Here is a 27,820-nt window from a genome sequence, read left to right as displayed (position 1 = left end):
ATCAACTAGCGAATTCATTCTTGCTAACGCTCCTAGAGAATCCTTGATAGCTAGAGAAATCTGAAACTCTAGCCTAGCAGCTTTTACACCTTCTCAAATGATTATGCTCACTTAGGAGCTCTTAACTTCTGATTTTCTTAAGATCAACTTTGATAGTAGCATGAAACAAGTAAGGTTAAATGACTAGTGCTAGATTTATGATCAAAACTACAGCTGGCATTTGTAGTTGTAGGTGGATGCCATGTTTATTTGAGACTTTAGTAATTTATAGAGCTGAGAGTTGCATATGAGGGGTTAACTTTGGTGGTCACCATGCTTTCCCATTATCATCTTAGAAAGAGACTCCAAAACTATGATTCCATGGATATTTGGTTGGAATCTATGCCTCAAGGTGTCCAAACTAATGTTATACTTGGATGCTTTTGAGGCCAAGTATATTTATAGAGAGATAATAGTGCCGCGAACTGGGTTGCCGCCCATGTTGCAGATCACCTGGGCCATTTTGCTAGAAGTTCATCTCCTTGATTCCTAGCCAGCTTTACTACATTTTAACGGTGTGATGGGGGTGGGTGTATACAGCGAGATGGACATGTATGACGGTAGTAGGCAGCACACGCTAATGATGTGTAACTTTTTAATTCACCAGCTAAAGGAAGAGGAGAAAGGGGCCAAAGCTGCCGCCTCCCTCACCTGCCAAACCTTAGGGCTAAAGCTGAATCCACGTCCCCGCCACTTCGTTGTTTGATATCAACTCGGCAACTGTACTTCCCGATTCAAAAATAGTAAGCACATGCAGCCATGCACAGTGAAAGCGACGATGGCTCAGCGATCTATAAAATATTTTACCAATAATTCATCGTGTCAGCCTGTGACACCGGACTCGGCAGGCTCGCACACAGAGGGAGTCACCGGTAAACGTCACCACCTCTCTCTCTCTCTCCTGCCTTCCACCACCATCCGTCCATCCATCACTCCAAACAATTAACAGATCTAAGAACGATCTAGAAAAAGAAAGACTAAAGAAAGCACACAGTAGATTTATAGGTTAGGAGGCAGGCAGAAAGAATTAATCTTTTCCCCAGATGTTTGCGTATGCCAAAATTTTCTCACAGCATCAAGTGGAAGTGGCTGGTATAATTAGTTGCACCAACTCAACAGCACAAAGAAGAGGAGGGCCAGCCAAAGATTTCTCGAGTACATGGACACCATGAAGATATAAATGGTGAAGTAAAGAAGAAACAAAAGCATTCTAATCTGTCTTCCTTTCTCTTTTGTGTTGCATTCCTAGCCGCCTACGTTTCCTTCTTGGACGGCAGAGAAGACCGTCTCCCAGAAAGAAAGAAAACAAGAAGCAGATCGAAGCAACCAAAGAGTAAATAAATCATCATCAGGGGTAGTCTCGCCAGCAGATGAGCATGGTGACGCAGCGGCGCATGATGTAGAACCTGGCCCTCTGCTCCTTCACCAACCTCGTGCACCGGCTCGACAACGACCGCGACGTCCTCCCCTCCCTCTCGCTCGCCGGCCCATTAAACAAAGGTCCCCTGCCCTCTCCCACCGCCACCCTCCTGCTCCCCTTCTTCGACAGCTTCCACTTCTCATCCATGTAATCCTCCATCCTCCAAGTTTTCTTCCCTTCTTCTCGCTTGTATAAATGATGATATTATGAAAGATATCAAAACAAGAGAGAACAAGCTAAGACGGGGCAGAAAGACTCGGTTTTGTGTGGGTGGCTAGATGAAGAGGAGACTGTGGGGGTCGGGGGTGGCCGTAGATACTCTCTTATAGAGGAAGTGGAGGTGGGATCCCACCTCTCCTTCTTCTTTTTCTTTTTCTTCTTTTTGTTTTCTAAACGGAAATCTATCTTGAAAAGGATCTGTTCCCGAGACTGGCGTCAGAGGTGCCCCTTAGCTTGGTAAAACTACGAGAGAGAACTAAACGGAAGGATCTAGTCGGCACTCCCTGCGGGCCGAGGTTAAAAACAAAGATTAAACTTAAACCAGAAGGCACATGTAGTTTGCTCGTCTGAAAGAAAAAGAAAAAGAAGTGATGCAACCAGTAACATCAGACGAGGTTTGATAAAATTTGTAAAATGGTTGTATATTTTCAATTTAATAGACGGTGGTGATGGAATGGACGGCCTTCTAGTTGATGATGCGATTAGACTAATTGCCACAGGGTATGGTGATCTTTGGACGGTGACTGACACGCTCGTTGGATGGCTCCGAGTTTGATGAAATCCCTCCAAGTTGGCGGTTTTGTCGGTCTTGTAATAAAGCTGTCGCAGTTTGCTGCTTTAAGGCTGCCGCTTGCATTCAATCTAGGTTCCAAACATCTGCACCAGATGAGTGTGAATGAGTCTTTGGTGGACGTCGTGAACAGCGAAGATGTTTATCTTGAGATCCAACAAGGCTGCTTGTGTGCGTCTTGGAGGCTAGGATACGTTCTGGTTAAGAAAATTATGGTTGAATATGATCGATGTTATGGTTATTTTTCGGTAGAGTTCTTGAACAAATCTTAATCGATGTCTTGTCTGCAATTACCCAACTAAGATTTACCATGTTCAAGAATTCAGCTCAACCTAAATGCTCTAGAAATTTGGCTGCATCAAAACTCAGTCATTTGCCGTAGACACAGCTCCAAAATATGTTCGAGGTGCAGATGAAAGGCTATTTCCTAGATTCTATATCGAAGTTAACCAATCCAACAAAGAAAACACTTTATACGAGTTAATTATATCACCTCGACATGGAATTAACCTGGAAACATTACCTTCCAAGAGACCCTCAAATGAACACTACCCTAGCCATTCCTTTTGCTTGAAGGCTTGTCTCAGTAATTAATATGCAGCTCCAAGAACCAAGATCAGTAAACAAATAAAAGAAAACCATACCCTGGGCAATGGCTGCATTCTAAGGCCCATGTACACCTGGATCCAGCTCAATGTTGCCAACTTTTAAACTGGGCCCCACATGGACCAGTTGCTCCTGACGTGTCGGTCAAAGACAGCCGTGGTGGGACCGGGTCGAGGGGCATCCTAGGTCCAAGAGTGGCCTTGTGAAGTGAGTTAGGTTTCTGGGCATGGGCGCTACTTGGTGGACTTGAGATAATGAGAGCGGGACGCGGAGCAATGATGGGCCGGCGGTCCGACCCCTAGTCGCCGACAGGGATTGCGACGCCACCAAGAATGTGCAGAACAGCGGGACATCCACGGCCAAAGGAGCCACTAATGCTCGATGTGACAACGACATGATTAGCATATTGCCACGTCTGCCTGTGCTGACTAATCATAAGCATGCGGCCGTCCCTTGTGCCCAGTCCGCATCTTCAATTTGTCCCTTAGATGAAATATATATATATATAAATGTTATATATTTAAAATATTAAATTAATAATATATATTATGAATAATATATATATATATATATATATATATATATATATATATATATATATATATATATATATATATATATATATATATATATATATATATATATTTGTCTAGACTTGTAACCTTTTGAGTGAGTATTTTGCTACGTGAGCTCGACTTGAAAATTGTTCTAGTTAGTGAAACTCGACTTAGGCTTGGTAGTAGTTGAGTTGAGTCAAGCTTGGATCCAAGTCAAGTTTAAGTAACTCGCAAGTTGCTCATCTCATTTGAACTTCTAATTTGAAGTCAATGTTCTAAAATTTTCAAGATTTCAAGATAGATAGCATTGTATATCTACTTTTCAAGTGCCTCGTCTCAATTGATATACATATGGATAAGGATTATAATAAGTTAAAACTTTATTTTGTATCTTGTACTTTAAAGCTAGCAGTGGATATAACATTCCTTTTTCCCCATGCTCATGCACTCCATAAATGCAAAACACACAAAGCTTGATTATATGAGCAATCATACAAAACATGTTTCATCCTTCCAAAATACAGCATAATGTGAAAACTACAAGAAATTCTTACTTACAATTTTTTGTAAGAATGAAGAAAATTATAAAATTATTTGATATCATCCACTGTCTGTCTCCTCTTACGTACTGGAAGTATGACATATAAGAATTTTGAGTCATATTACATTTAGCATGTGTCTACATTTGCAAACCTTGGTAGAAAATTAATGATCACTTGTCTGTCTACAACTAGTGGTTGTTGTTTCTAAGCACTCGAAAGAAGAGGGCAATAGATGATATTCAACTACTGTCTTTTATTTGCCTAAGATCTTTGTTTCCATGTTCCCTATCGACCTATCTGTCCATATATTCTTATTTGCTATTTTGTTGCTGACACCTAATTCTTATTCACCGAAGATCCACCATACCTAAAATCCATGTGATAGCTAATAATATAATGCATGATATTCCAAGACTAATGGTAGTAATATAATTTTTCAAAATTTCCAGGATATTTTTTATTTATAATATTTGATTTTAGAGATGGTTGTTCAACTGTCGTCCTTCAGCATGAATTCAAAACCACTGCATAAAATTGATCAAGTTTTCGTGCTCTGGTATCTCATAGAAGCAGCAAGAAGTTTGGATATATTTTAAGAAACGGGGGGGCAAGAAGTATCTTTTGACCGATTGGAAGCTTGAAAGGATCCCCTGTCTGCCATGTGCACGGTACAGGCTTCTTGAAGCTGCTGTTGTACAAAAATAGCCCTCCTTTAGTTGGAAGCATAAAAAGATACCGACATAGCTTGTGCTGGGGAGTGGATCGGTCAAAGATTTTGATATGTTCCATAAAAAATATTAATGCATGAACCAGCACTCAATTACCAACCCCGTGCAGAGGCATCTCTGGATTGGAGAAGACGAGGTGAGATTCTACCACAACTCTGTCATGTGCTAGCTACAGCTCCAAATTTGAATGAGACAAAGCGAATGATATGATGGATATGGACCAATTTAGCTTAGTTCTTGCTAATGGGCAATCATTATATGATGACGTAGGGTAGGTATGGGAGTTTTTGGTGCATGGGTGAGGGTGCTAGAAGATTTGGCCTAGGTTATAGGTTACTTTGAGCATAACTTGATATTATAAAACCTAGATTTGTCCTAGGTTGGAGGTTACTCTGTGAATAACTTGATATATATTGCATAATTGTCATGGTATATATCTGTCTCAGCAAGTCCGAGCTAAAGTTTGTCTGTATACACTATTTTGCAAGTCCGGGTGGTGAGCTTTTAATGATTAATCTAAAGAGAGGTGCATGCGGCGCAGTATAAATCGATCATGAGCTGAGCTGAGCTTTTTATTGATGGAAAACACACACAAAAAGAAATCAAAACCACAGCAAACATCAACATGGCAGTTGTAGGGCGTGCCACGTAGCCATCTAGCAAGATGTTGTTTATCAAGGCTGAACAAAATGAACAACACCCAAAACATTTAAAGGAAATCCAACAAAACCCCAAAAATTGACCGGATCTGGCTGTCAATATCAGCACTTCGGAAGATCGGATGGTGGTGGCGGCAGCTTCTGTCCGGGGAGTGCCCCGTCATTGACCACCCACGCCATCGTCAGTCCCCAGCTCAGGTGCACGTCGAAGTGGCAATGCATGAGCCACACACCTGTCATTCACGCAAAAGTCAACGGTCAACCGTAAATTCCAAGTCAACTTTCTATCATCTTAATGGGCTCGACGATAACTCAAAACAACTTCATGGGCCTACCTGGGTTATCAGCCCGGAATCGGATGGCAATCCATCCGCCGGACGGCACTCCTGCGGTGTTCCTCTCGACCGGGTCCACAAGATTGAACCTGGCGGGATCCTTGAGTGGGTTGTAGTTACCGAAGCCTTGGCCGACGATGTAGATGTTGTGGCCATGGAGGTGCAATGGGTGGCTCTCAGCACCTTGAATGCTGGTGTCCTGCATGACTAGCTCCACGCTTGTGTTGAAAGGCAGCACGACCACCTTGGTCCCATTGCTCACAAAGGTGTTGTTCGGTGGGGTCCCAGTGTAGTTGAATGGGAATGGAGGGTTGTTGGGGAAGTCGGTCGTGTAGACCCCCTTGGACTGCCCCTGGTAATGGGCCTGGAGGAGAGCCATGGAGGGCAAGGAAAACGACACGTTGTTCACCGATGCGGCGAACTTGGTCCCATTGGGCCCTTGGCATGTCTGGTTCTTGGGGCACGGCCTCGTGCCGAGCCCGACGGTGAAGTAGAAACGCCGGTCCACGGTTCGGGCCACATTGGCCGGAAACTGCGTGCTCGCTAGGCTGCGCAACTTGCTGCTGAAGTTTGCCGCAGCGGCAGTGTCATTGATGGCTGGGAGGGTTGGTTTGAGGAGCGGGAGCTTTTTCATGGAGCTGGATGAAGTGGACGTGTACTCGAGGAGGCCAGCGACGGTGGTGTTGTCGAAGGTGCCGAGACCGGTATTGTAGGGCCTCGCAGCCATGAAGAAGGTGGCATTTGGGGAGGCGGGCTTGGTGCGGAGGAGAACATTGGTGGTTTCGCCTGGCCCGATGAGGATGGTGTCCGTTTCAAAGGGCTTCACGTAGTTGGCGTCGGTCTCCACGACGGTCATGTAGTGGTTGGCAATGCTGAAGAAGAGGTCGTCGTTGAGTGCAGCGTTGATCAGCCGGAGGAGGTACGTCTTTCCGGGCTTCACTTTTAGCTTGAAAGTATCTGTCAATCGTGAAAACATTCTAAACTTCCTGAGCTCGTGTCGACAGGAACAATAGGGGAGCAACAGTTCTGGGCCTGGCTAATAAGCCTATAAATGGGTTAACCGGAGCTAAACTTTTGTACTAGTCTGGGTCAAGCTTCGTGCTTGGGCAACCAAGGCCCAAAGCTAAATCCTACTGCGTAATCTTTGTTGGGCACGAAGGTTTTTAGGCAGGGTCTATTTCCTAATCGTTGAAAATACTACGTAGTTGGGCCCTGGACTGGGCCATATTCATGCCTGTGTCTTGTTAAAAACGGTTCCATATTCCCATTACTACAAGCAGAAATTGGACCAAATTGGAGTTACCTTGCGCTTTGGCTGAACAATTGGAAAGGGGACCAGGAAACCCATTTATCGTATAAGCTTCAGAGACATTTGGGCCTCCACCAGTCTGAAGAGCCTGGGCGATGACGGCCTCGGGGTCTTCATTGAACCACTCCCCTGTGATTTAAGAACCAGGTTAGCCGCGACCTAGCTGATTAATGCTCAATGACGAACATCTTTTGGAAAAAAATAAAAATAAACTGTAGATGCCGGTCGTCATTACCAAAGAGAATGGGGACTTCTTTGTAGGGATTGGGGAATGGGTACCGAACGCCGCGCGCCGGGAGGATGACAATGGGTCCATAGACCGTGGCCCGGAGCCAAGAGTGGTGAGCGTGCCACCATAGGGTTCCTCTCTGGCCAACTACTGTGAAGTTGTAGACATAGCTCTGGCCTGTTTGGATTGGGCACTGGGTTATGTATGCCGGGCCATCCGCCCAGCCACTTCGAAGCTGCCGAACGCCATGCCTGCCCATACATGTCATCATTCCTTAGCCCAATCAAGTTAGCATATGCTTGTAAAACCATATTATAGTTCGATAACGAGCTGTCATCTCAGACTCATGTAAGCTTATACATCCATACCAATGTATGGTGATATTGTTCTGGACATGGTTGATCACCTTCACAACAACCTGATCACCTTCTCTGACTACGATCCGAGGCCCTGGAAACTGCCCGTTCACCGTCACCATGCTCTTGGTGTGACACAGTCGTGTCACATTTTGCAGCCTTACCTGCAAAACCAAATTGTGGCCAAATATATAAGACAGTGAATCATGTTATAACAATGGCTAATCAATCTCCAGTTCCAACAGGCTACATTACATACATTAAACATATAGTGCCTCGTAATGCCTGCCGACATCTCTGGGAGCACTAGGACAACACTCAAGGCAAGAAGAAAAGCTCCCATGGAGACTTTTGAAGGAGGAAGAGGGGCACTCATACTTTACTACTTCCAAGGGAGTGGGAGTTGTGTTCTCTTCTCAGCTTTGGCACAGCGATCTGCGAACGTTATGGGAGTCGAATATATAGGAGACGTGTTTGGTTGATTAGGTGAGATACGTGGAGAATAGGATACTGTTCCTTTGTCGTTGGCGTCCCATTTCCTCAAGCATGGGCCTTGGCCGGTTGGCCCGCGCGTTGGTCGAGCTGAACTTTAGAGTGTTGATAAAGAAAGAAACGCTTTGCCACTGGACTCAGGCATCAGTTGGATTACCAAAACCACCCCACCCTTCCTCTTCGATCCGTCTAACTTCATGAATACTTTCTAAGCTTCCAGTAGGAAGCAAAAGGGTTTTCTTGTCATCTCGCAGGTACTCTTTCAGTTTGGGGGTTTAGCTTAGAAGCGTATGGTTGTTGCGGTGAAACTATTGCACTTACCAACTTCCAAAAGGAGTTTGGCTTTCCTTTCTTATCCTTATTTGGGACCCCACCCCTTCATTTGATTTGCCTTGACCGAGTGGAGGATTATGTCCCGTCGTCACCTTAGGTCCGTTCTGTCTGCCAGCACCCGGCACGGTAAGAGCACGGTTTCATTGTTACCGTGCATGGGTTGACACACTTGTTCCACGTACTTGATAGGCCTGCACATCAGGATTCGTGTACTGCAGTGGGACTGCACTGGCTTTCTTTTTTTCGTCTCTAAATTCCCTTCTTGTCTTGCTAGACAAATCAAAGCCATCCATGTTCTTGAATTCAATTTTCAGGCGGCACAAGATGGAGTAGTTGGGAGGGTGTTACAGGTCGGTATACCTGTAAAACAAGTGTAGTCAGGGAACTTTACTGTTGTGAAATTGTTGGAGGAATGGAAAACGAGTGCATGCAGTGATTTTGATAAAAATTTTTCTCAGTATGCTTTATGTTTAAAAATTGTGAAAACGTATTTATAATAGATCTCATGATTGAATAATGGGAAACCTGCCGTATACTTGTGGTCTTGTCAAAAGGGTTTGGAAGCTACGTGCATGAAAAGTTTTTAGAGGATGGTACGCACGCTCTATCAGAGTACTATTGTTTCAGGGAGCAATATATTGAAGAAATGGAAATTTTCTGTTCCATCTGGGAGATGAATTTTCTTGCTTATGAATCAAAAATTTTATTATGATTATACTCTCCAATGTGGTTTAAGTATTCTATCAAGTGCAAGTGCAAACTTAGTTTCTGTTTCAGGCTCGCCCTCGATCCATACAGGGCACGCTCTCAAATTTATATTCCTATTATATGCCAAGTTACGTATTACCGGAGCTATTTCGGAATCAAAACCCATTGTATACCGCAGGAGGGCCTAAAGTAGTTTTCATTTCATAGAGAGTCTAGACTTTACTCAAATATTCCTTCTGGTGCACATATATTTTCTTCTCAAACTAAAGAAATGTTAGCTAGAATAAAACAAGAAAAGAAATATTAGCATAATTTTAGAAATCATATCACAACCTCCATCACTCATAATATTTTTCTTTATTAGCGTGATTCTCTATCAACATATATATGTTATTTTTTTTTATTAGCATGATCTTGTTACAGTTATTTTTAGGATCACATAACAACTTATATCAGATAGTAATATTTTTTATTATTAGTATGATTCTATATCATCCTATATTATTTTTCTTTTATAGAGTCGATTCACGAGTATATATAAATTCTGAGATGTACCGAATATAATAGAATGTAGAAATAAAATTCCTTCTTTCTTGCTTTCTCTTGTTTTCCTCTTCTTCAAATATTTTAACAAGAAGGAAAGAAAAAGAGTTGCAATACAGTAATTGTAATGACACTTTTGTAGCGTTGTAATGCAAAGTTGTAATACAACGTCTATAATATCATGCATCTAGTTGCTTCAGCACAGGGATAGCATGTGATATGAAATTACACATTCCAGTCCATAAACGCCATGGTCCTATCCTCCTACTTTTCGTGTTCTGGGATTATTCTATCTCCCACACTTTATATGGCAAGAGATCAAAATTTGCTGCGGACGTTTGAAGGGGGATTGAGGCATTAAAAAACCATTGTTAAACTAGGGGATACATATTCCAAGTAGGAATAGATCGGTGAGATATCTTGGCTATGGTGGGAACAAACCATGCAGGGTCTGAGGGAGGCTTTTAATTGCATTCAATTTTGACAGAACAGGATTCTGTCAGAAATGGATGGAAAAGAGCTGGAATGGAGGACGCCCAGTTTCTTGGTTAATTGTCATCTGTTGTTTAGTCCGTATTGACTAAAAGTTTAATTTTCATAGCATGATTTAAACGGCCATTTAATATATAGTCCAGGTGTAAAATGGTAGCAGGAGTCTTTCTGAAGATCACCTTCAGAAATTTTTATTTATACTGTAATGTCCGGGCCCAGAACCTACTAGGCCCAATAAGAAATGGGCCCAGTTAAGGGTTGGGCCCAAATTCCACTGTGGGCAGTGCTGTATAAGGATTGAAATAAAAAATAATAAAAACGAAGGGATAAGACCGACAGGGAGGGGTGACCCTCACCCCTGCTGACAGCCGCTGCCGGCGCGCCGGAGACAAGGGGGGCGGCGGCCAGTCCCGAGGTATGGAGGAATGGAGAGGGAAGGGACCTCTCAGAGGGGGTCTCATCCTTAAACAGTCCTTTAAGCCTATGCCGGCAACCCCAAAATGACAGACCCCCTAAACACCGAACGAGAGAAAGAGAGAGAGCCCGGAAGCTCCAAGAGGAAGGAGGAACCCCTAAGTCGGCAGAGGTGTTGGAGAGGAGGCACCGCAGGTCATCCCCGGAAATGGTAAGCTCCTGTTACCAAAATAAAAATAGAGGAGGGACTCCATGGACCTCAGTTGCAGTCACTGCCGGCTCTCGGTAGGGGGCTGCAGTCGGCCGGAGTCCATTCCCCTTCTTCTTCTTCAGTGGGATAGGGGGTCTCAGTGAAGAAGAAGAAGGGAGGAAAGAAAAGAAAATGAAAGAAAGAAGAAAAAGGAGAGAGGGAAGAGGGGACTCACCCGTGTGTGGCCGCGGGCATCGGCCGCAGGCGCGGTCGTGGGCTCAGCCGCAGGTGCGGCTGTGGACGCCGCGAGCTCGGCCGTGGCACTGCCGACTGTGGCTCGGCCCTCCCAAAACCCCCTTCTTCCTTAACAGGGGAAGAATGGAGAGAGGAAGAGAGAGGGTTTGGGAGTGAGAGAGAGAGAGAATAGGGGGTGGTGCCGGAGGGAAGGACCAAAGAAAAGAAAGAAAGAAAGAAAGAGAGAGGAGGAAGAGGCCGTAGATCCGGCCGGAGGAGAAGAAGAAGACCGGAGGACCGGCCGAAATGGCTAGGGCTTCCGATCGGAACCAAGGAGAGAGAGAGAAAGGAGAGGAGGAGGGGACTTGCCGTGTACGGCCGTGAGCGTCGCCGGTGCGGGCTCGGCCGGGGAAGCCGAGAGCTCGGCCGCGGGCTCGGCCGCGGGCTCGGCCGGGGATGCCGCGGGGCTTGGCCGCGGACGCCGCCGGTCGTGGGCCGTCTCCCTCCGCTCGCCATCCTCCCCTCCGCTCGCCGTCCTGCCATCGTCGGAGAAGAGAGGAGGAGATCGGGATGAAAGAAGAAGGGAGGAAGGAAGCTTCGGGAAGGAGAAGAAAAATAAAAGGAGAAGAGAAGAGAAGAGAAGAAGAAAAAAAAAAAAAAAGGAAAAGAAAAAGAAAAAGAAAAAGAAAGAAAGAGAGAAACAAAAAAAAGAAAAGAAAAGAAAAAGAAAAAGAATGAGAAGAGAAAAGAAAAGAGTGGGTTAACGGGCCGGAATCGGGTTCGGATCCGAAACACGTTAAGCCCAAATTAAATTGGGTCCGAATCCAATTAAGCTGAGTTGGTCTCAGCATACCTAATTGATTGTAAATCAGGCCCAATTCAAGCCCAATTTAACTGACAGAAGGTCGAATTGACCTTGGGCTAATCCTGACTCAGACCCAAATGAGCCACGTTGACCAAATCAGAGGACCCAATTGGCTAGAAAAGGTTGGACCCAATTATAAACGAGGCCCAATCCTTTAATTAAAAACCCAATCAACCCAGGTGGACCCAATCTGGTTTTAAATCGAATCCCAAAGGCTTCAAATTGGACTTGGGCTAAATCCTTGGATAGGACCCAAGCAAGTAAGTTCATAGTATGATGAACTAAGAAATTTTATAATAAATGAAGGGGGAATAATGTAATCCCTATGATGTTGTTTTAGGTGATTGAGGATTAGTCACCTGGACGTGAGCAATTTGGAAAGCGAATTGAGGTAAGTAATCTGTCTTAATCCTATCGTAGATCTTGTAATACGTTTTATAAGATGAACCAGTGTTTTTTATACAATTTGAATTGTATGCATGATTAGTGAAGAATGTAAGTAACCTGTCCTAATCCTATTATAGATCATGTCATGTTATTAATGTTTTCCTAAGCATTTATTTTAAGTACATATGTTTCATGCATGATATGTTACAATGCATAAGTAACTTGCATGATCCCAGAAGCTATGGCTATGTATGCAACCTGATGATATTGATATTTTAATCATGCATGTAAGTTTATAAAGTCTTAGCTAGCCCCAGAGGCACTATAATGGGTTCAAAGATGCTACTGAGAATGACTGAGCCGCCAGTGGCTGAATAGTAACTGAGCTGCCCCGCCAGTGGCTGAATAGTAACTGAGCCTGCCCCGCCAGTGGCTGAATTGGAATTGGGCCTGCCCCGCCAGTGGCTGAATAGTAACTGAGCTGCCCCGCCAGTGGCTGAATAGTAACTGAGCTGGCCCCGCCAGTGGTCGAGTCTGACTTCGCAGTAGCATCCGAGAGAATGGACCACGGCATGCCGGGGCACGGTTTCATATGCATATATTATGAAAATTGTTGTGATTTGCACTACTGCTTTGTTTAAATCGCATACTTATTATGCCATGATGATTATTAGATAAACATGCATGTCAGCTTCTCAAAACCCTGATTTACATGTTTAGTCTACTGGTTGATCCGGTAGGATTATGCAGGATTACTTACTGAGCCGTGTAGCTCATATCCGTTTATTTATTTTTTTCTTTCAGATCCTCACCACTGATAGCTGCCAGAGACACGTTAATTTGGTATTAGCGCTTCTTTCTTTTGGGGTAAAGCAAGTATATACTTTTGTGTATATAAACTACGTAGAAGCTCTGTATTTGGGTACTGACCAGCATGTTGTACTAGATGAATACACATGAAAAGATTTGGTTGGTTTGACTACCCTATTTCCCAGGTATGAGGCTGCGTGCTATTGTGGGCGGTAGTCGGCAATAGCACGGCCGTGTCACGGATCCGGATCCGGGGCGTGACATATACTTTCATGCATAACATGAGGATGAGTTTAACTATAAAGGTAAGGTACCTAAAGGTCATTGGTGAACAACCTACGTAGAACAAGGCTATATATATTTGACCTTTCTCAAATCTTGCAATGCCAGGAGTCTTACACACCGGACCATCTTTTTACCTCCGTATACAATATAGATACAAATAAAACTAGGAGCATGAAATAAAAAGGATCCACTGGATTTATTTTCATCTCTTAACTTTTAACTTGAAACAATAGACAATAGCTCGAAGATTGTTTGTTCCTTCTGTATGTATGCATTACTCGACACCCGAGGAGGCGACACCTTCTTCGTTCTCCTTTCATATACCATTGACCAATTTCATGATACAAGCGGACGTATAGTCTCTCAAGTTAGAACCGATTAAACAGTACAGTTCCATGCTGTGCAGAAAATAATTAAATCGAGCTGAACTTTATTGGAAAACACGAAAAAGAGATTAAAGAAAGACAGCAAACATCAAGATGGCACTTGCAGAAGGTGCCACGTGCGTTTCACAAGTTATTTCTCCAGCCTAATTGCCAAAAACAACACACCCAAACGAAGCCCCTTTTTACGGCCCGATATTTTCGCAAAACCAAAATATGAGGAGATTAAGAAAAACAGCCTAACAAAAACCCCAAATTAAACGGAAAGTGTCGGGTTCAAATCCAGCGGTCAATGTCAGCACTTCGGAAGATCGGACGGCGGTGGTGGCAGCTTCTGTCCGGGGAGTGCCCCGTCGTTGACGACCCACGCCATCACCAGTCCCCAGCTCAGGTGCACGTCGAAGTGGCAGTGCATGAGCCACACACCTGTCATTCACGCAAAAGTCAACGGTGAGTCGTGAATTCTAAGTCAACCTTTTATCGTCTTAATGGGTTTGACAAGAAGCCCAAAGCGATTCAATGGGCCACTTAGGAAATCGAACGCACCATTTGCCTTCAAAAATTATCAATAGACCATAGGCCTACCTGGGTTATCAGCCCGGAATCGGATGGCAATCCATCCGCCGGACGGCACTCCGGCAGTGTTCCTCTCGACCGGGTCCACAAGATTGAACCGGGCTGGATCGTTGACTGGGTCGTAGTTACCGGAGCCTTGGCCGACGATGAAGAAGTTGTAGCCATGGAGGTGCAATGGGTGGCTCTCCGCACCTTGAATGCTGGTGTCCTGCATGACTAGCTCCACGTTCGTGTTGAAGGGAAGCACCACCGCCCTGGTCCCGTTTCTCACAAAGGTGTTGTTCGGTGGAGTCCCGGTGTAGTTGAATGGGAACGGAGGGTTGTGGGGGAAGTCGCTCGTGTAGACCCCGTTGGACCGCGCCAGGTAATGGGCCTGGAGGAGAGCCATGGATGGGAAAACAAACGACACGTTGTTGATGGATGCGGCGAACTTGGTCCCATTGGGCCCCTGGCATGTCTGGTTCTTGGGGCACGGTCTCGTGCCGAGCCCGACGGTGAAGTAGAAACGCCGGTCCACGGTTCGGGGCACATTGGCCGGAAACTGCGTGCTCGCCAGGCTGCGCAACTTGGTGCTGAAGTTTGCAGCAGCGGCAGTGTCGTTGATAGCTGGGAGGGTTGGTTTGAGGAGCGGGAGCTTTTTGATGGAGCTGGATGAAGTGCACGAGTACTCAAGGAGGCCAGCGACGGTGGTGTTGTCGATGGTGCCGAGACCGGTGTTGTAGGTCCTGGCAGCCATGAAGAAGGTGGCATTTGGTGAGGCAGGCTTGGCGCGGAGGAGAACATTGGTGGTTTCGCCTGGCCCGATGAGGATGGTGTCCGTGTCGAAGGGCTTCACGTAGCTGGCGTCGGTCTCGACGACGGTCATGGAGTGGTTGGCAATGCTGAAGTAGAGGTCGTCGTTGAGTGCAGCGTTGATCAGCCGGAGGAGGTACGTCTTTCCAGGCTTCACCTTCAGCTTGAACGTATCTATCAAAATCATAAAAAGCCAAATGCTATCACATGACTGCCTTTCTCGCTAGATGAACCAGACCACCCAAAGTCCTGGTCTCTCTAGAGCACTACCTTTGGCGGAGCAATTGTACAGAGGACCAGGCAGACCATTAATTGTGTGAGCTTCGGAGACATTTGGGCCTGCACCGGTCTGAAGGGCCTGGGAAATGATAGCCTCAGGGTCTTCGTTAAACCATTCACCTGCGATCTCCAAGAGTTACACACATTTTCCTGTTAATTACTTGTTAAAAAAATTGCAAAAAGATGAGAACATTGCTTCACAAACAAATCGAATGAACAGGATATGATCGTTGTCGTCACCGAGGAGCATGGGAACTTCTTTGTGGGGTTTGGGGAATGGGTAAGAGGCGCCACGCTTGGGGAGGATGATGAAGGGTCCGTAGACCGTGGCCCTCAGCCAGGAGTGGTGAGCGTGCCACCAGAGCGTGCCTCTCTGCCCTGTTATTGTGAAGTCGTAGACGTAGCTTTGGCCCGTCTGGATGGGGCACTGGGTTATGTATGCTGGGCCGTCGGCCCACTGACTTTGAAGCTGCCGGATGCCATGCCTGCCCAACCATAATCATTTGTTCGTTAGCCCAATCAAAGCCCAGACAAAGGTATAAAGAACTCGCTGTCCATCTCAACTCGTGCAGACTTATACGCAATTCATACCAGTGGATGGTGATATTGTTCTGAATATGGTTGACCACCTTCACAACGACCCGATCGCCTTCTCTTACAACAATCTTAGGCCCCGGGAACTGCCCGTTCACCGTCACCGCGCTCCTTGTGTGGCACAATCGCGTCAGGTTCTGCAACCTTATCTGCAAGACCAAATCGTGGGTAAATAAAACACTGAATCATGCTTGCTCTATTAGCTTAGCTTAGCTATAGCTAACCAATCTCCAGTTGGAACTAGCTACATTACGTACATCGAACTTGTAGTGCCTAGTGATGCCTGCTGAAAGCTCCGGCAACACTAGGAAAATGCTCAGGGCGAGAAGAAAAGTTCCCATGGAGAATGTTGGAGGAGGAAAAGCGAAACCCATCCTCGCTGCTTGGTAGTGGATAGATTCGTGGGCATGCGAGTTGTGTTCTCTCAAATTTCGGACAGTGCGTATGAATGCCGGGGGTTCAAATATATAGGAGATATATTAGGTGAGATAAGTTGAAGATTGAATATTTAACAGTGCACCCTGGCGTCCCATTTCCTCAAACACGGCCATTGGCGGGGTGGCCCCCGCGTCGGGTCAAGCTGAACTTTAGAGTGCTCGCAAAGAAAAAAAGCTTTTGACGTGCTTGAGATTACCAAACCACCCTTCACCAGTCCGCTGCAAACGCACGAGTCCGGAGCCTCTCTAGTTCATGACAAGGGTTGGAAGGGTCGAGCTGAACGACCAACCATACGTGTATGAATAATGGCGTCAGTCAAAAGACAAGGACAAGGACAAGGACATATAATGCAGGTCAGCTCTACGGCCCGTTCCTCCTCTATTCGTTCATCTGATACTATTCGATGCATGAATGGTGTTTCTTTAATTCCAAGGAACCGAGGGAGTAAGGTTCTCCCCCCAAGTATTACTACTAAAATATAATAGGACATGCACAACGTAGGAGATTGTTATAGTTTGAGGAGGAGCCTCAGGACGCTCATTTGCCTAACTCGATGCATGCATAAATGGTGTTGGATGATTGAATACTAGTCCCTTCAGTTGTAACATTACAAGAACAGATCTCAAACTTATATTTTAGTAATTCTACGGTGCAGTAAAAGGGTCTTTTTGTAAACTTTCGAATAGCCTTCTGCTTTGGGATTGTATGTTGGAAGAAGGGTTCGGTTGTATACAGTGAAACGTCGACGACTTCCAGATGGAGTTTGGATCTCCCTTTAGGCCTTTCCTTAGTCTTAGGCACCAAGGGAGCTCTCTCCCAACCTTGAAAATTATGAGAAACAATATAATGGCAACAACCCCGGCGTCCAATCATTAGAACAAAGACCTACTTGCTAGTATTATAGTACCCCTCATTTCTTAGTTATAAGTTCCTCTATTTTAATATATTCGAGTGGCTCCGGAGGAAGGGATTTTGTTGTGATAAGAGTTCATTTGATAGAAACCTTCCAACTATCTCGCGGCTTACGTCAGTTTGAACGATGATAAGGATGTCCGATCTGATCCACGATCTAAAGGAGATCGGCTTTAAGCTGACCCGTTGATGGGGTGGGTGAGGTCATTTGGCGCCAAGTCAATTTGTTTGTCCCATCGAAACCTTGTTCTTCCAACTTCCTTACCTCACTAGTCACTATCATATCGTATGTTCTGCCTCAGAGTCACCCAATCATGCATGCTCCTTATAAACTAAGTTTAATTTTAGTCAAACATAAACCGGAATAGCCTTTTTCAAGTAAATTTTGCTTTTCCAGCTAAAAGCTATTAAGTAGGGGACAAGTTGCATCAAAGAACAGTATTTTAGTTTCGATTTCTGTAGGATAACCATGCAATTTCATATCCTGATTTTTGAAACAGTTAATCATCCTTTCGTATCAAAATTATTGAGAGCTTTTAGGTTATGCGTAGATGGAGAGAGTAGCTATCTATTAATAGCTAATGATTAGTGGGTGGCTCCTAAATTTAGAATTTGTTTGGATGATTGGGTTGAAAATCCTACAGTATTCGTGAGTTGGGCCAGTATAACCAGCAAAATCATAATATTTGTTAGGCTTATGTTCATAAATACCAAGAAGTAGCTTTGGAGTGGGTTGACCTGAATCTCATAGGAAGAAAAAAAATCTCATCAGGTATTTATGGCATTGCGTAGCAGATTTTTTTTTCTCCCTATAGGATTCATGTCAATCCACTCTAGTGCTATTCATAGGTATTTATTATTATAAGCCAAGCCTGTGATCTTATAATTTTGCTAATTGGACGGGTCTAATCTATGAATTCTATAGAATTTTTAGCCCAAACATCCAAATATATCTTTAAGAAAAATTATATCTTGCATCACGTGGCGTTGCACTACGCCAATCACACAACTCGTTCCTGTAGGCTCCACTCATCATTCGCTTCTATCTAGGGGTGGCAATCGGATCAAAACGGGTCAGATACAGCTTGGGTTGGATGCAGATCGGATAAAAAATTTATCAACCTAAATCCGACCTATTATTAAATAAGTCAAAATTTTAAATTTAAATCCAACCTGTTTATTAAACATGTAACCCGACCCAACCTATATATTTAATAGGTTAAACAGGTTAGACAGATTTTTAACTAGTTAAATAGATTTAAAAAGACTAAGTGGGTCGGGTTAAATAAGTTAAGCATGTTTCAAATAGGTTAAATAGGTTTTAAACATATTTTAAATAGGTTAACCGGGCCGGGTTATGACCCGACTCAATTATTAAATGGGTCAAAATAGGTTTAAATGGGTCAAATGTTTATACCTAAACCCAATCTATTTAATAAATAGGTTTAGACGGGTTGACACATTTACGATCCAAACCCATTTATGTCAACTTCAAACCTGCTTAAAGCCGATTGTAGGCAGGTCGGGTTGATAGGTCGAATCATAAATTGCCACTCCTATTTTTATTGGATTGCCGCTCCTTGTACCTCATCTCAGTCTATTCCTATAATGCATTGCTGATGTGGTGTGCATGGTGCAAGATATATATATATATATTTCTCCACAAGTGGGCCTAAGCATTGTGGGAGCCTTAGAGAGAGAGAGATATGAGCCACCTTGTGGAATCTCTTCTGCTAATTTTTTGGAATAAATAATTACAATCCAACGACAATTCCACTGTCCAGAAATAAAAAATTGGAATTGTTGATCAGGTTGGCCACCACCGTGTCCTCCATTCCTTTGCCTTCCTCCACTCCTAAGAAATGCAACATCCTTTGTTCACAAGCCATCAAAAGATTTCCCCGGCAGTCAAATAGATTTTGATTCTTCGACTGGCCCATTTCTCTCGATATACGTTTTCCGATCTTTTTTGTGAAAAACACTGTACAGCCTTTCTAATAAAATGCACCATGGTAATTCGACTATTGTTCGGTGAGGAAAGAGAGGAGGAAGAAAGAAAGAAAAAAAAAAAGAGTGCACCAACTAATGATGAGTGTACGTCGAGGTTGTTTTTTCTCTCTTTCATTAATCTGCTTGAGTTATTCCTGTTTTCCTTATAACAGTTTCTCCGATCTTTGTATTTTGTTTCTCTGTTTTCTCCCATTTAATGGCTTCCCCGTTTCATTAGTTTACTTGAGTCGTACTTTTTTTTTCTTTCTTGCAACTGTTTCTTGACATACTAAATATATTAATTAATTATTTATATTAAAAATTGACGAAAAATACATTATAGAAAAATTATAAAAAATAAGTTTTTTAATATTTTTTAACAACTTTTGATACTACAATAGCAAAATATTACAAATAATGCATTATGTATTTGGATCACTATCACCTTATTTCATTCAAATTCATTAAACAATGATAGCTATGTTAGAGACAAATAGCACGAGATGAAATTATCATGCTTTCAGCAAAAAAAAAAAAAAAAAAAAGTATACCATGCTATAATATAACTGAAAAACAAGCCTCAAAAGAAAATATCAATATCTTGGAGATAAAAGCAATAAAAGTTATAAAAGAAACACACACATATATATATTAATGATGTATTCATTTAATGTCTCAACGTAGTCTGCAGAAGAATCAAAACTTAACATCCAAATGCTCTAATTCCGTTTTATAATAAATGAATACTATTTAGTAGCATATAACATGTAAAATATACATAACATTATGAAAGAGAACTAAAACATATAGATCCAAAATATATTTGGATAAACCATGACACATACAAAAAGTGTAATAGAGTCAACTTAGTGTCAAAATATAAAAAATAATAAGGCATAACAATAAATATTAGAATTTTTGGCGTACATGTCTTACTAAATATTAAAATTTATATTAATATTCTTCTAAAATTGATATTTTCATGTATACCCTAACTTTTTTCTTCTTTCAAAAAATCAAAACTCAAAGAAAAAGTGATTTAAGGTATCCAACGTAAGGATGACCTTCTCTCCAACATAGATTCGGGAATGATTAATATTGTTCTTCCATCTATAAGTATAGCAATAGTAAAAAAGTTTCATTATTGCAATATATATATGTACTTTTGAGAGATTCTAATCATTTTCTATATTTCGATCCATGCCCTCACATACGGACCTATAATAATAAATATTAAAGCTAGTTTTTGATTAAATTAGATATAATAGTTGTTATAAATGAAGAAGAATAAAGTAGAACAATCTTATGACTAGTGAAAGAACTCTTGCAACTCTCTTTGTTATCTAATCGTTGGATATATCTTTTTTTTCTAAGCAATATTTTTATTAAGAAATTGAGTGGGTACAAGACTAGTCTAGGTGTTAAAACAACTTTAAATAGAGAAAAATAAATTTTTTTGTGACTCTCCTAAATGTGTGAAATTTCATAAATATTTTTATTAATTTGTTATTTACATGTATATCCTTTCCAGCTGCCTATACCAACTAGATCCGCAACGACTAATCAGAAGAGAAAGGAAGGCTCTGTTTGTCGAGTCAGCAAGGTTGAGAGAGAGAGAGAGAGAGAGAGAGGCTTTCCCAGTTTGCCCTTTGATGTTGCTACCCTTTAGGGAACTGGCCCGCCACCAAGCTCCGGCCATTAGGTAGGTCTACATGGTCATGAGAGATAGAGTAGGGGAGGCTCCAATCCTCTAGTCAACAAGGTGGTCAGAGAGAGAGAGAGAGACAGAGAGAGAGCAAGGGAGGATGTGGCCATCGGATCAGCAAGGTTGACAAAGAGAGGGAGACAGAGAGAGAGATCATGGAAGGCCGGGGAGCTAGCCTTTGTCAGTTTACCCTTTGATATTGCTACCTTTTAGCGGTTTAGCCTACCACTAAGCTCCAGTTGTTCGATGAGGGAGAGGGACAGTGTCTCGTCGCCTCTCACCACCCATCCACTAGGATCCAACGAGGGAGCTAGGGGGACGATGAGAGAGAGTTAGAGGCAGAAGACAAGAGAAGAGAGAATGCCGGAATGGTAGCTGGTGGCTAACAGTCACCATCCTTCAGTCAAGTTAGTGTCGAAGTGGAAGGTCGAGTATGAGGAGAGGGCTTGATTTGATCGAATCCCTATCCTAAATCTGTTTCACCTGGAATCAGCGAGTTTGGCTTGAACCCAGAGTAGTTCGAACGAGCCAAGGATTAAAAAGCTTTGTAAAACTAGAACAATTTTTCTCCCGGTCCAGTTTTAGAGAAGAAATCCGGACTTCATCGCACACTGGTTGATGGCCCAACTAGTTCAACCAGCCGGTTGCAAAATTCCTTTTGTTCACCTTTGCCATCAAGCTACAGTTAACTTGTGTGCTTAGTCAAGTATCCAATGGCTGCCTGTTGGGTTCGCGCTTAATTCGTCCAATAACAGCTCGGGTTCACATTCGGAAAAACAACTCGCTTTGGTTGACCTGTGTCTTGACCTCTGATTCCTTTTTTGATTGTGCAACGACTCTTTCATGGCACGCTCGCGGCTGGCTCCACAGAGACCTCCAAAGCTCATCTTGGACGGTTTGCAAAGATACAGTCCCAAATCTATGTGACGTTTGATATTTAGACTAACACTAACCGTGTAGTGCAATGTCAATACCCTGCATGTAACCCCATGGTGTATTACATCTTTTTCTTCTTGTCCCTTTCCAAAACAACGAAGCAATTAGGTCCCAACATCTCTAGTTGTTTAACCCCATAAATACATCATCTTTTCCAACAAAGTCGCCTCCAAAGGGGAGACACACACTTTAAATCACATCTGTCCATAAATAATTTGTAAGCAATTTAGTTACAAGCATTTAATCTTCCATAGCCATAGACTTCCGTTGCTAGAGTAATCCATTGAGAAAAGATAAAACGGCAACAGATAATATCGTATCATAAAATAGCACAATGCCAAATGTCCAGGGAACACGTTTCCTTTATCCTCTATCGAGAATTCAATATAGTCCATTGACCACCTGAAGAGGTTCGCATATGCTATTAATAACATAGCTAACAAACCTTTCCCGAAAACATCGTACGGTTAGCAAACTTTAATAAACACTAATCTTTCATTAAACAAAAGAACTTTAATAAACAGTAATTGCAGAGTTCCCGCTTTCCCGCCGCCGGAAAAGTTTCAGCATCTCTCCGGCGGAAACGCAAGATTGCAAACAAATCCCAGTGGATAAATAACAATAGATCGCAATGGAACCCGAATCCTGGATACCGCTTAAAATCCAAGCTCTAACACCAAAAGCCCTGTTTCATCATCTCAGATCCAGATCCAAAGGCAAATCCACCATCAAATATTCGCACGCAGATGAAAAATCCAATCTTAATCCAAAGAAGGGAGTGAGAAGAAATAACCAATATAGCGTCATGATCATCACTAGTATTACAAAAAGGTTTGATTTGACTTGCTTGCAGGTGCGAATAGACGCAGAGAGAAGAAAGAAGGAGAAAAGCTAAAATCCCTGATCTTAGAATAAGGGTACAGCAGAAATATATACAAGAAAGCTAACGTTTCTCTCGGCGCGAGCGCTCATTCTCCGATCCCAGATACCAGCATCAAGCGCAAGACGTCTCCCTCCGGGGCGCGAGGGCGAAGAACGCTTCCAGATCCGGCGGGTGGAAGTAGCCGTTCTTGGGCGGAGCCCTCCTCTTCCCGTAGGCCCCCGCCGGCGACTTCTTCTTCGGCGGCGGCGGGCACGGCAGCACCGCCGGGATCCGGCACTCCATCCTCTTCGGCGTCTCCCACCCCTCCATCCCCCTCTCCCTCTCCCTCTCCATCTCCATCTCTCCAAGCCAAAGCGGGAAAGTTTCGAAAGAGGTATGGGAGGGAATGGGACGGGCTTACAAGGCTCCCTATAAAGAGGTCTTTATGGGGGGGGGGAGAGAGCTCCGAACGGAGGGCTGTGGCGTGCTCGCGAAGCCGCTGGGGGGCCATCGTGCGGTCAGAAGCCAGCTGGGGGTTCGGCGGCCCGGTGGGCTCTGACACGTGGCGATCCGCGTGGCCGCGTTTTGGCGGTTCGAATTGAGGGCGGACGCGGGAATTGAGTCGGTGCGAGGGCGGGAAAAAGTAAGCCCCGGCCGCAATGTTTTGGGGGTTTTATTCGAATTTTATTTTGGATACGGGAGGAACTGAGGAAGCGGAGAGGAACACGTGTACGGCGGGGAGTAGAGGCGACGGTAATCTGGGGTGGGACCCAGGTTTTGCACCGTATTCGTTTCGTTGGCACGTGCGAGTCAGCTGAGATGGGGGATTTAATGATCGGGCCTTGGATACCTCTCGATGCGGACTTCGGCCTCGCAGAGAGTGATTTGGACGACATGAAAGCAGAGCCGTCGGATTGGTGCAGCCACTGTGGATGGCCATTGGAGGTGCGTGTCAGGTCTGTGCGAGGCAGCAGCAGGGCCAGCGACTCTGCCGTCACAGCGAATCGTGGTCCGGAATTATTCCATGTGGGACCGGTTGTGAACGATACCAATTCCCCTAAATTCACAAAAAATCCAAGGCAAGTCGAGAATCGCGACCGTGGATTGTTATACTTGACCACACTAAGTAGGCGTAGGACCCTTTTTAAGACGTCACTCATGTATCAGCTACAGTTCAGAGAGCTACCACTAGCGGCACATATTGGGAATATGGCTGAATCAGACTCATCTCCGGACGCCATGCACCGTTTTATTATCAAATTTGAGGTCCAACTTTTAGATTCAAGTGCATTACAGCTGTAAAGAGTTATTTCTTGTTGTCATCAACTGCGAAGAAGAAAGCATGTGCTTGCATGAGAAATGTGTGGTCCAGGGAACCTATGTCTTGTTTCCCGTAAGTTAAAAAAACAAAAAATTAAAACATGGTGTCATGCTTATCAGTTATCACAATTAAAAGAAAGGCATCTACTACGTCATCCATGATGTCACAAGCTAGGTGACAACAGTGCAAATGATACGGCGGCTGCAAACCGCGTCTTTTGCAGGCCCCTCGGATCTCGGTGAAGACACGTCCGATCACGTGGCAGCCGCGGCTATGCCATTGCCGATTTACCGTTGCTTACACCAGCGTCATCCCCGGTCTCCACGCACTCCCCCTTTACGTACCCTTCCTCTGCGCTTATTATGCTCGCAGAAATGCCTCATCGTTGGTGTATCCCCGTTCGCGAGAAAATGTTTCTGAAGCGGGTGCCTTTCATCGGAGCATCTGTTTCTCATTTGGGTTGCAAAATGCATCTTACAAGCATTCTATAATTTTCTTCCTCTGTCTTCAGGGATTGCGTTTGCCTTCTTTTACTGTCATTAATCCATTCTGGACCTGACTCTGTATGTGCGAAATGGAACAGCATGCTTGGTGATCTGATTTACGGCTTTGAGTCTCCCTTCCACAAATGGTAGATGCAACCGAGGTGGCCCTTTTTTATGTTCCCGAGTCCTGGATCAGAAGCAATGTATTTGAATTATGGCAGGTTGACGTGCTGAGTTTGGTTGGTTTCCTCATTGCCCTTGTGGGAGCCTGCTGCATGGTGGATTTTGCTCTACCTCTCGGTCTATCCAAGCTATCTGTTCGGTAAACCTGTACAAGCCTTGTTTTTTGCCATCCGCCACGGCATGGAAAGATCCTTCACAACCAAGAGACGTATGTTTTGGGTTTGAGTGCCATGGACCATTTTCCACCTACTAGTTAGGGAGATATCGGTCTTTTTGCTAAAAGGAGCAAGGGATCTTGCTTCTTGGTCAGCAGACAACATTATGACAATTGTCTTTGGAAACCTACCTTAACTTGAAACTGAGAGAGTTGGAGAAAATGATTTTTAGAATATTTAATGAGGATGATTATTACTTCTTGTTGTTGGAATGGATGATTGTTGAAGTAACCGCTCCATTTGTCATCTCCTGGAAACCGCAACTGAACTTTTAAATGGTTCGATCTCCATCCCTAACCTTCATCAAAAGAACCTACACCCTTTTTTTTTATTTTTTGCCTCCTACTTACCCTTGATTTCTGTTAACGTATTCAGCACTTACTTCAAAGCGCTATATATTGCTTGAAATGCATCCAAACATATCTATCTTTACCTTCTCATGTGCCCCCAAACACCTTAACATTTGCTCCTTGTTTAGTAGATGGTGTTCCTCGAAAGCACCAATTCTCTCGAGCTAAACTCAGAAGTGGCTGAATTTCTTCCTATATCTCTATTTTTTTTTTATTTTGGTACATCGGCTGCTCACACTGCTCTCGCATAAGCACAACCAGCTGCATCACTAGCAATAAAGCTATACAAAGCAAAGGAAACAAAAGACAGCTGAGTTCAACAAATAAGACGACCCAATCAGCAGCCTGGTTCGTCTTCTGAAGGACATGCTTGACCTGGACCGCACGGCACTCCTGTAGTATCTGTCGTGTGTCGCCTAGGAATGGGTGCTCTGCCTCCTCCGGCCCCCCCTCTCGTAGGCGCTCAATCAACGAGGCCGAGTCCCCCTCCAGAATGATGTAGCCTGCCTCCAGAACATGTCTCGCATAGGAGAGCCCCTCCCATGCAGCCCTAAGCTCTGCTCCAAATGCTGATACCTCGAAGGAACGACGTTCCCCACCGCAATCAGCTTGGAACCATGGTCTCTATTGTTGCCGCCATAATTATTCTAAGAGAATCACCATGCTCAATATAGATCACTCTAGCCATTAAGGAAGAGCTGGATAGATTCTAGAAGCGAGATATGGCATATCAAAAAGCCATATTATATGCCAAATTTTTGGAAACCCTAACTTGTCCGCATCGAGCGATCCAAGCCAAATTTTATTACTTGGGCCATGAAATAGGCCTACCAATGCAAAAAAAAAAAAAAAAAAACCAAGAAATATTTTAATTAGGTGTATTTTTTAATCTAGGAAGAATTAGACGATGTCGCTGAAGATAAAGTCAGTATGAAAATCAAAATCCACTAAAATTTTAGCTTTTTTTTATAACTATTTTCACTAGTCATATCTATTTTATAAAAATTATGTTTTCTTTAAATAAGAGGAATTCAGTCCAAATAGTACAACGACGAACATCACCTGTATGAATATAGGCTTTGTAACTCAATTTTGTTATGCATAAAAATAAAAGAAAAGAGGATCCAGACCTTATTTTCATCGGTGCTTTCTATTTTCAGGTTTTTTTTAAAAAAATAAGTTGTGCAGGTTGAAGGAATTTCTCGATTCTTCGTAATTAGATCAATAATGGATGAGTTCTGCCACAATTGGAAAAGTTTGGCCGAGGACTTTTGATGAGAAAGTCAATTGATGCTTAGTTTTAAGTTTCTTCCTTGGTATGCTACGGGTGATATGATATATGAATAAATGAAAATTAGGGTGAAGGCTGGTTGATGGATAGTATGGCGGACCCAGGTTAGTCTAACAAGAACCTGGTGGGTACCAAGGATTCAAATGATCAAAGTGGCTGCCTGGTTAACCAGGAAAACAATGAGTTTTAGAGAGAGCCCTTGACGGAGGAGAAACGTCTTGTTAAAGTAGCCGGTGAGGTGGTTGACATCTACATAGAAGGTGCTTTTATGCATTTATATAGAGGATGAATGCGTTTTCCTTCCAATGGTGGCATCAACAATCTTTTGGATAGTCATTGTATTCGGATATTGATTAGACAACATGACTGTATAAGCAGAAACCTACAGTTCCTAAGCACATATTGTCAGGATTAGTTGAAGAAGATATTTTATACAGGATATGAGTGTCCGAGTGGCATAAAATTAGTTCAATGTGGATGATGAATGTGAAAGAAAATTGCACCTAGAATTGTTTTGGATAGGAAGCAAGAAATGACTGATTAGGTGCAGCAGAAGTGGCTTTCCAATAAAGTGGCGACATTGCTTTTACTTTTGGGTGGGGGTGGTGTTCGCATCTACTGTCACAAGTGGCGCGATCTTCCCTTACACCACCCTTTTAGGTTGGAAGATAAGAAATTTGGATGCCACCTAACGTACTGAAGCATATGTAGCATAATCTAAAAGCAACTTGTAGGAGTTTAATTTCATCTTTGCTTTCCAAAAAAGGAAGAGAATAAACTAGTGGCGCACATCAGTCTGGGGCAATCCATATCTAGCAGCCGGCGGCTTGCTGCCTACTTTTCTGGTGTGATGAGTCAGGGATAGTGAGATTGGGCTGAGCTTAGCAATGAAGGCCTTCGGCTATGGCGACGTTGACCAGTCTTGGGCCAAATCTTCGAGAGCCCTATAAGCACGCTTGACACAAGTCGATGACCATATATGCAAGTTCTTGCGTCTATAAATGTTTGAATGTGTTGGTACATTTTTATACTAAAATGAAAATAATTTTTTGAATAAATTTTGGGATAGTGGGGGGAATGTGAATGGTTATGTTTTTTTTTTTTTTTGAAGCTGACTAAAATGAATGTTGGAAGTTGGAGGATAAATTTTTTGGTTTGAAAGATATTGGCGTTACATGTTGAGAGA

General features: G+C 43.5%; 3 protein-coding genes and 1 pseudogene across 3 annotated transcripts; all 4 read right to left on the bottom strand.

The window, feature by feature from the left end:
- Positions 1-1,242: 1,242 nt before the first annotated feature.
- On the bottom strand, positions 1,243-1,744 carry LOC148702823 (small polypeptide DEVIL 11 pseudogene; annotated as a pseudogene).
- Positions 1,745-5,225: 3,481 nt separating this feature from the next.
- Positions 5,226-8,016, bottom strand: LOC103704159 (laccase-17-like). The gene is made up of 6 exons (XM_008787346.5): positions 7,830-8,016; positions 7,583-7,734; positions 7,221-7,465; positions 6,980-7,114; positions 5,677-6,633; positions 5,226-5,574 (listed from the first exon to the last, which is right to left on the bottom strand). The coding sequence occupies exons 1-6, from the start codon at positions 7,944-7,946 to the stop codon at positions 5,444-5,446; spliced, it is 1,737 nt and encodes a 578-aa protein (XP_008785568.4). The 5' UTR covers positions 7,947-8,016; the 3' UTR covers positions 5,226-5,443.
- Positions 8,017-13,733: 5,717 nt separating this feature from the next.
- Positions 13,734-16,422, bottom strand: LOC103704160 (laccase-17-like). The gene is made up of 6 exons (XM_008787347.5): positions 16,205-16,422; positions 15,945-16,096; positions 15,594-15,838; positions 15,345-15,473; positions 14,292-15,248; positions 13,734-14,132 (listed from the first exon to the last, which is right to left on the bottom strand). Exons 1-6 carry the CDS (start codon positions 16,319-16,321, stop codon positions 14,002-14,004), a joined length of 1,731 nt encoding a protein of 576 aa, XP_008785569.1. The 5' UTR covers positions 16,322-16,422; the 3' UTR covers positions 13,734-14,001.
- Positions 16,423-22,706: 6,284 nt separating this feature from the next.
- On the bottom strand, positions 22,707-23,198 carry LOC148702822 (cyclin-dependent protein kinase inhibitor SMR4-like). The gene has a single exon (XM_088703672.2). It carries the CDS (start codon positions 23,147-23,149, stop codon positions 22,922-22,924), a length of 228 nt encoding a protein of 75 aa, XP_088559798.1. The 5' UTR covers positions 23,150-23,198; the 3' UTR covers positions 22,707-22,921.
- Positions 23,199-27,820: the final 4,622 nt, after the last annotated feature.

The sequence above is a fragment of the Phoenix dactylifera genome, chromosome 8 (assembly GCF_051530095.1).
Source record: "Phoenix dactylifera cultivar Ajwa chromosome 8, Ajwa_hap1_PhDact_Kaust_v1.1, whole genome shotgun sequence".
Taxonomy (NCBI): domain Eukaryota; kingdom Viridiplantae; phylum Streptophyta; class Magnoliopsida; order Arecales; family Arecaceae; genus Phoenix; species Phoenix dactylifera.
Note: the sequence above shows the minus strand (reverse complement) of the source record. Positions and strands in the feature narration are given on the sequence as shown.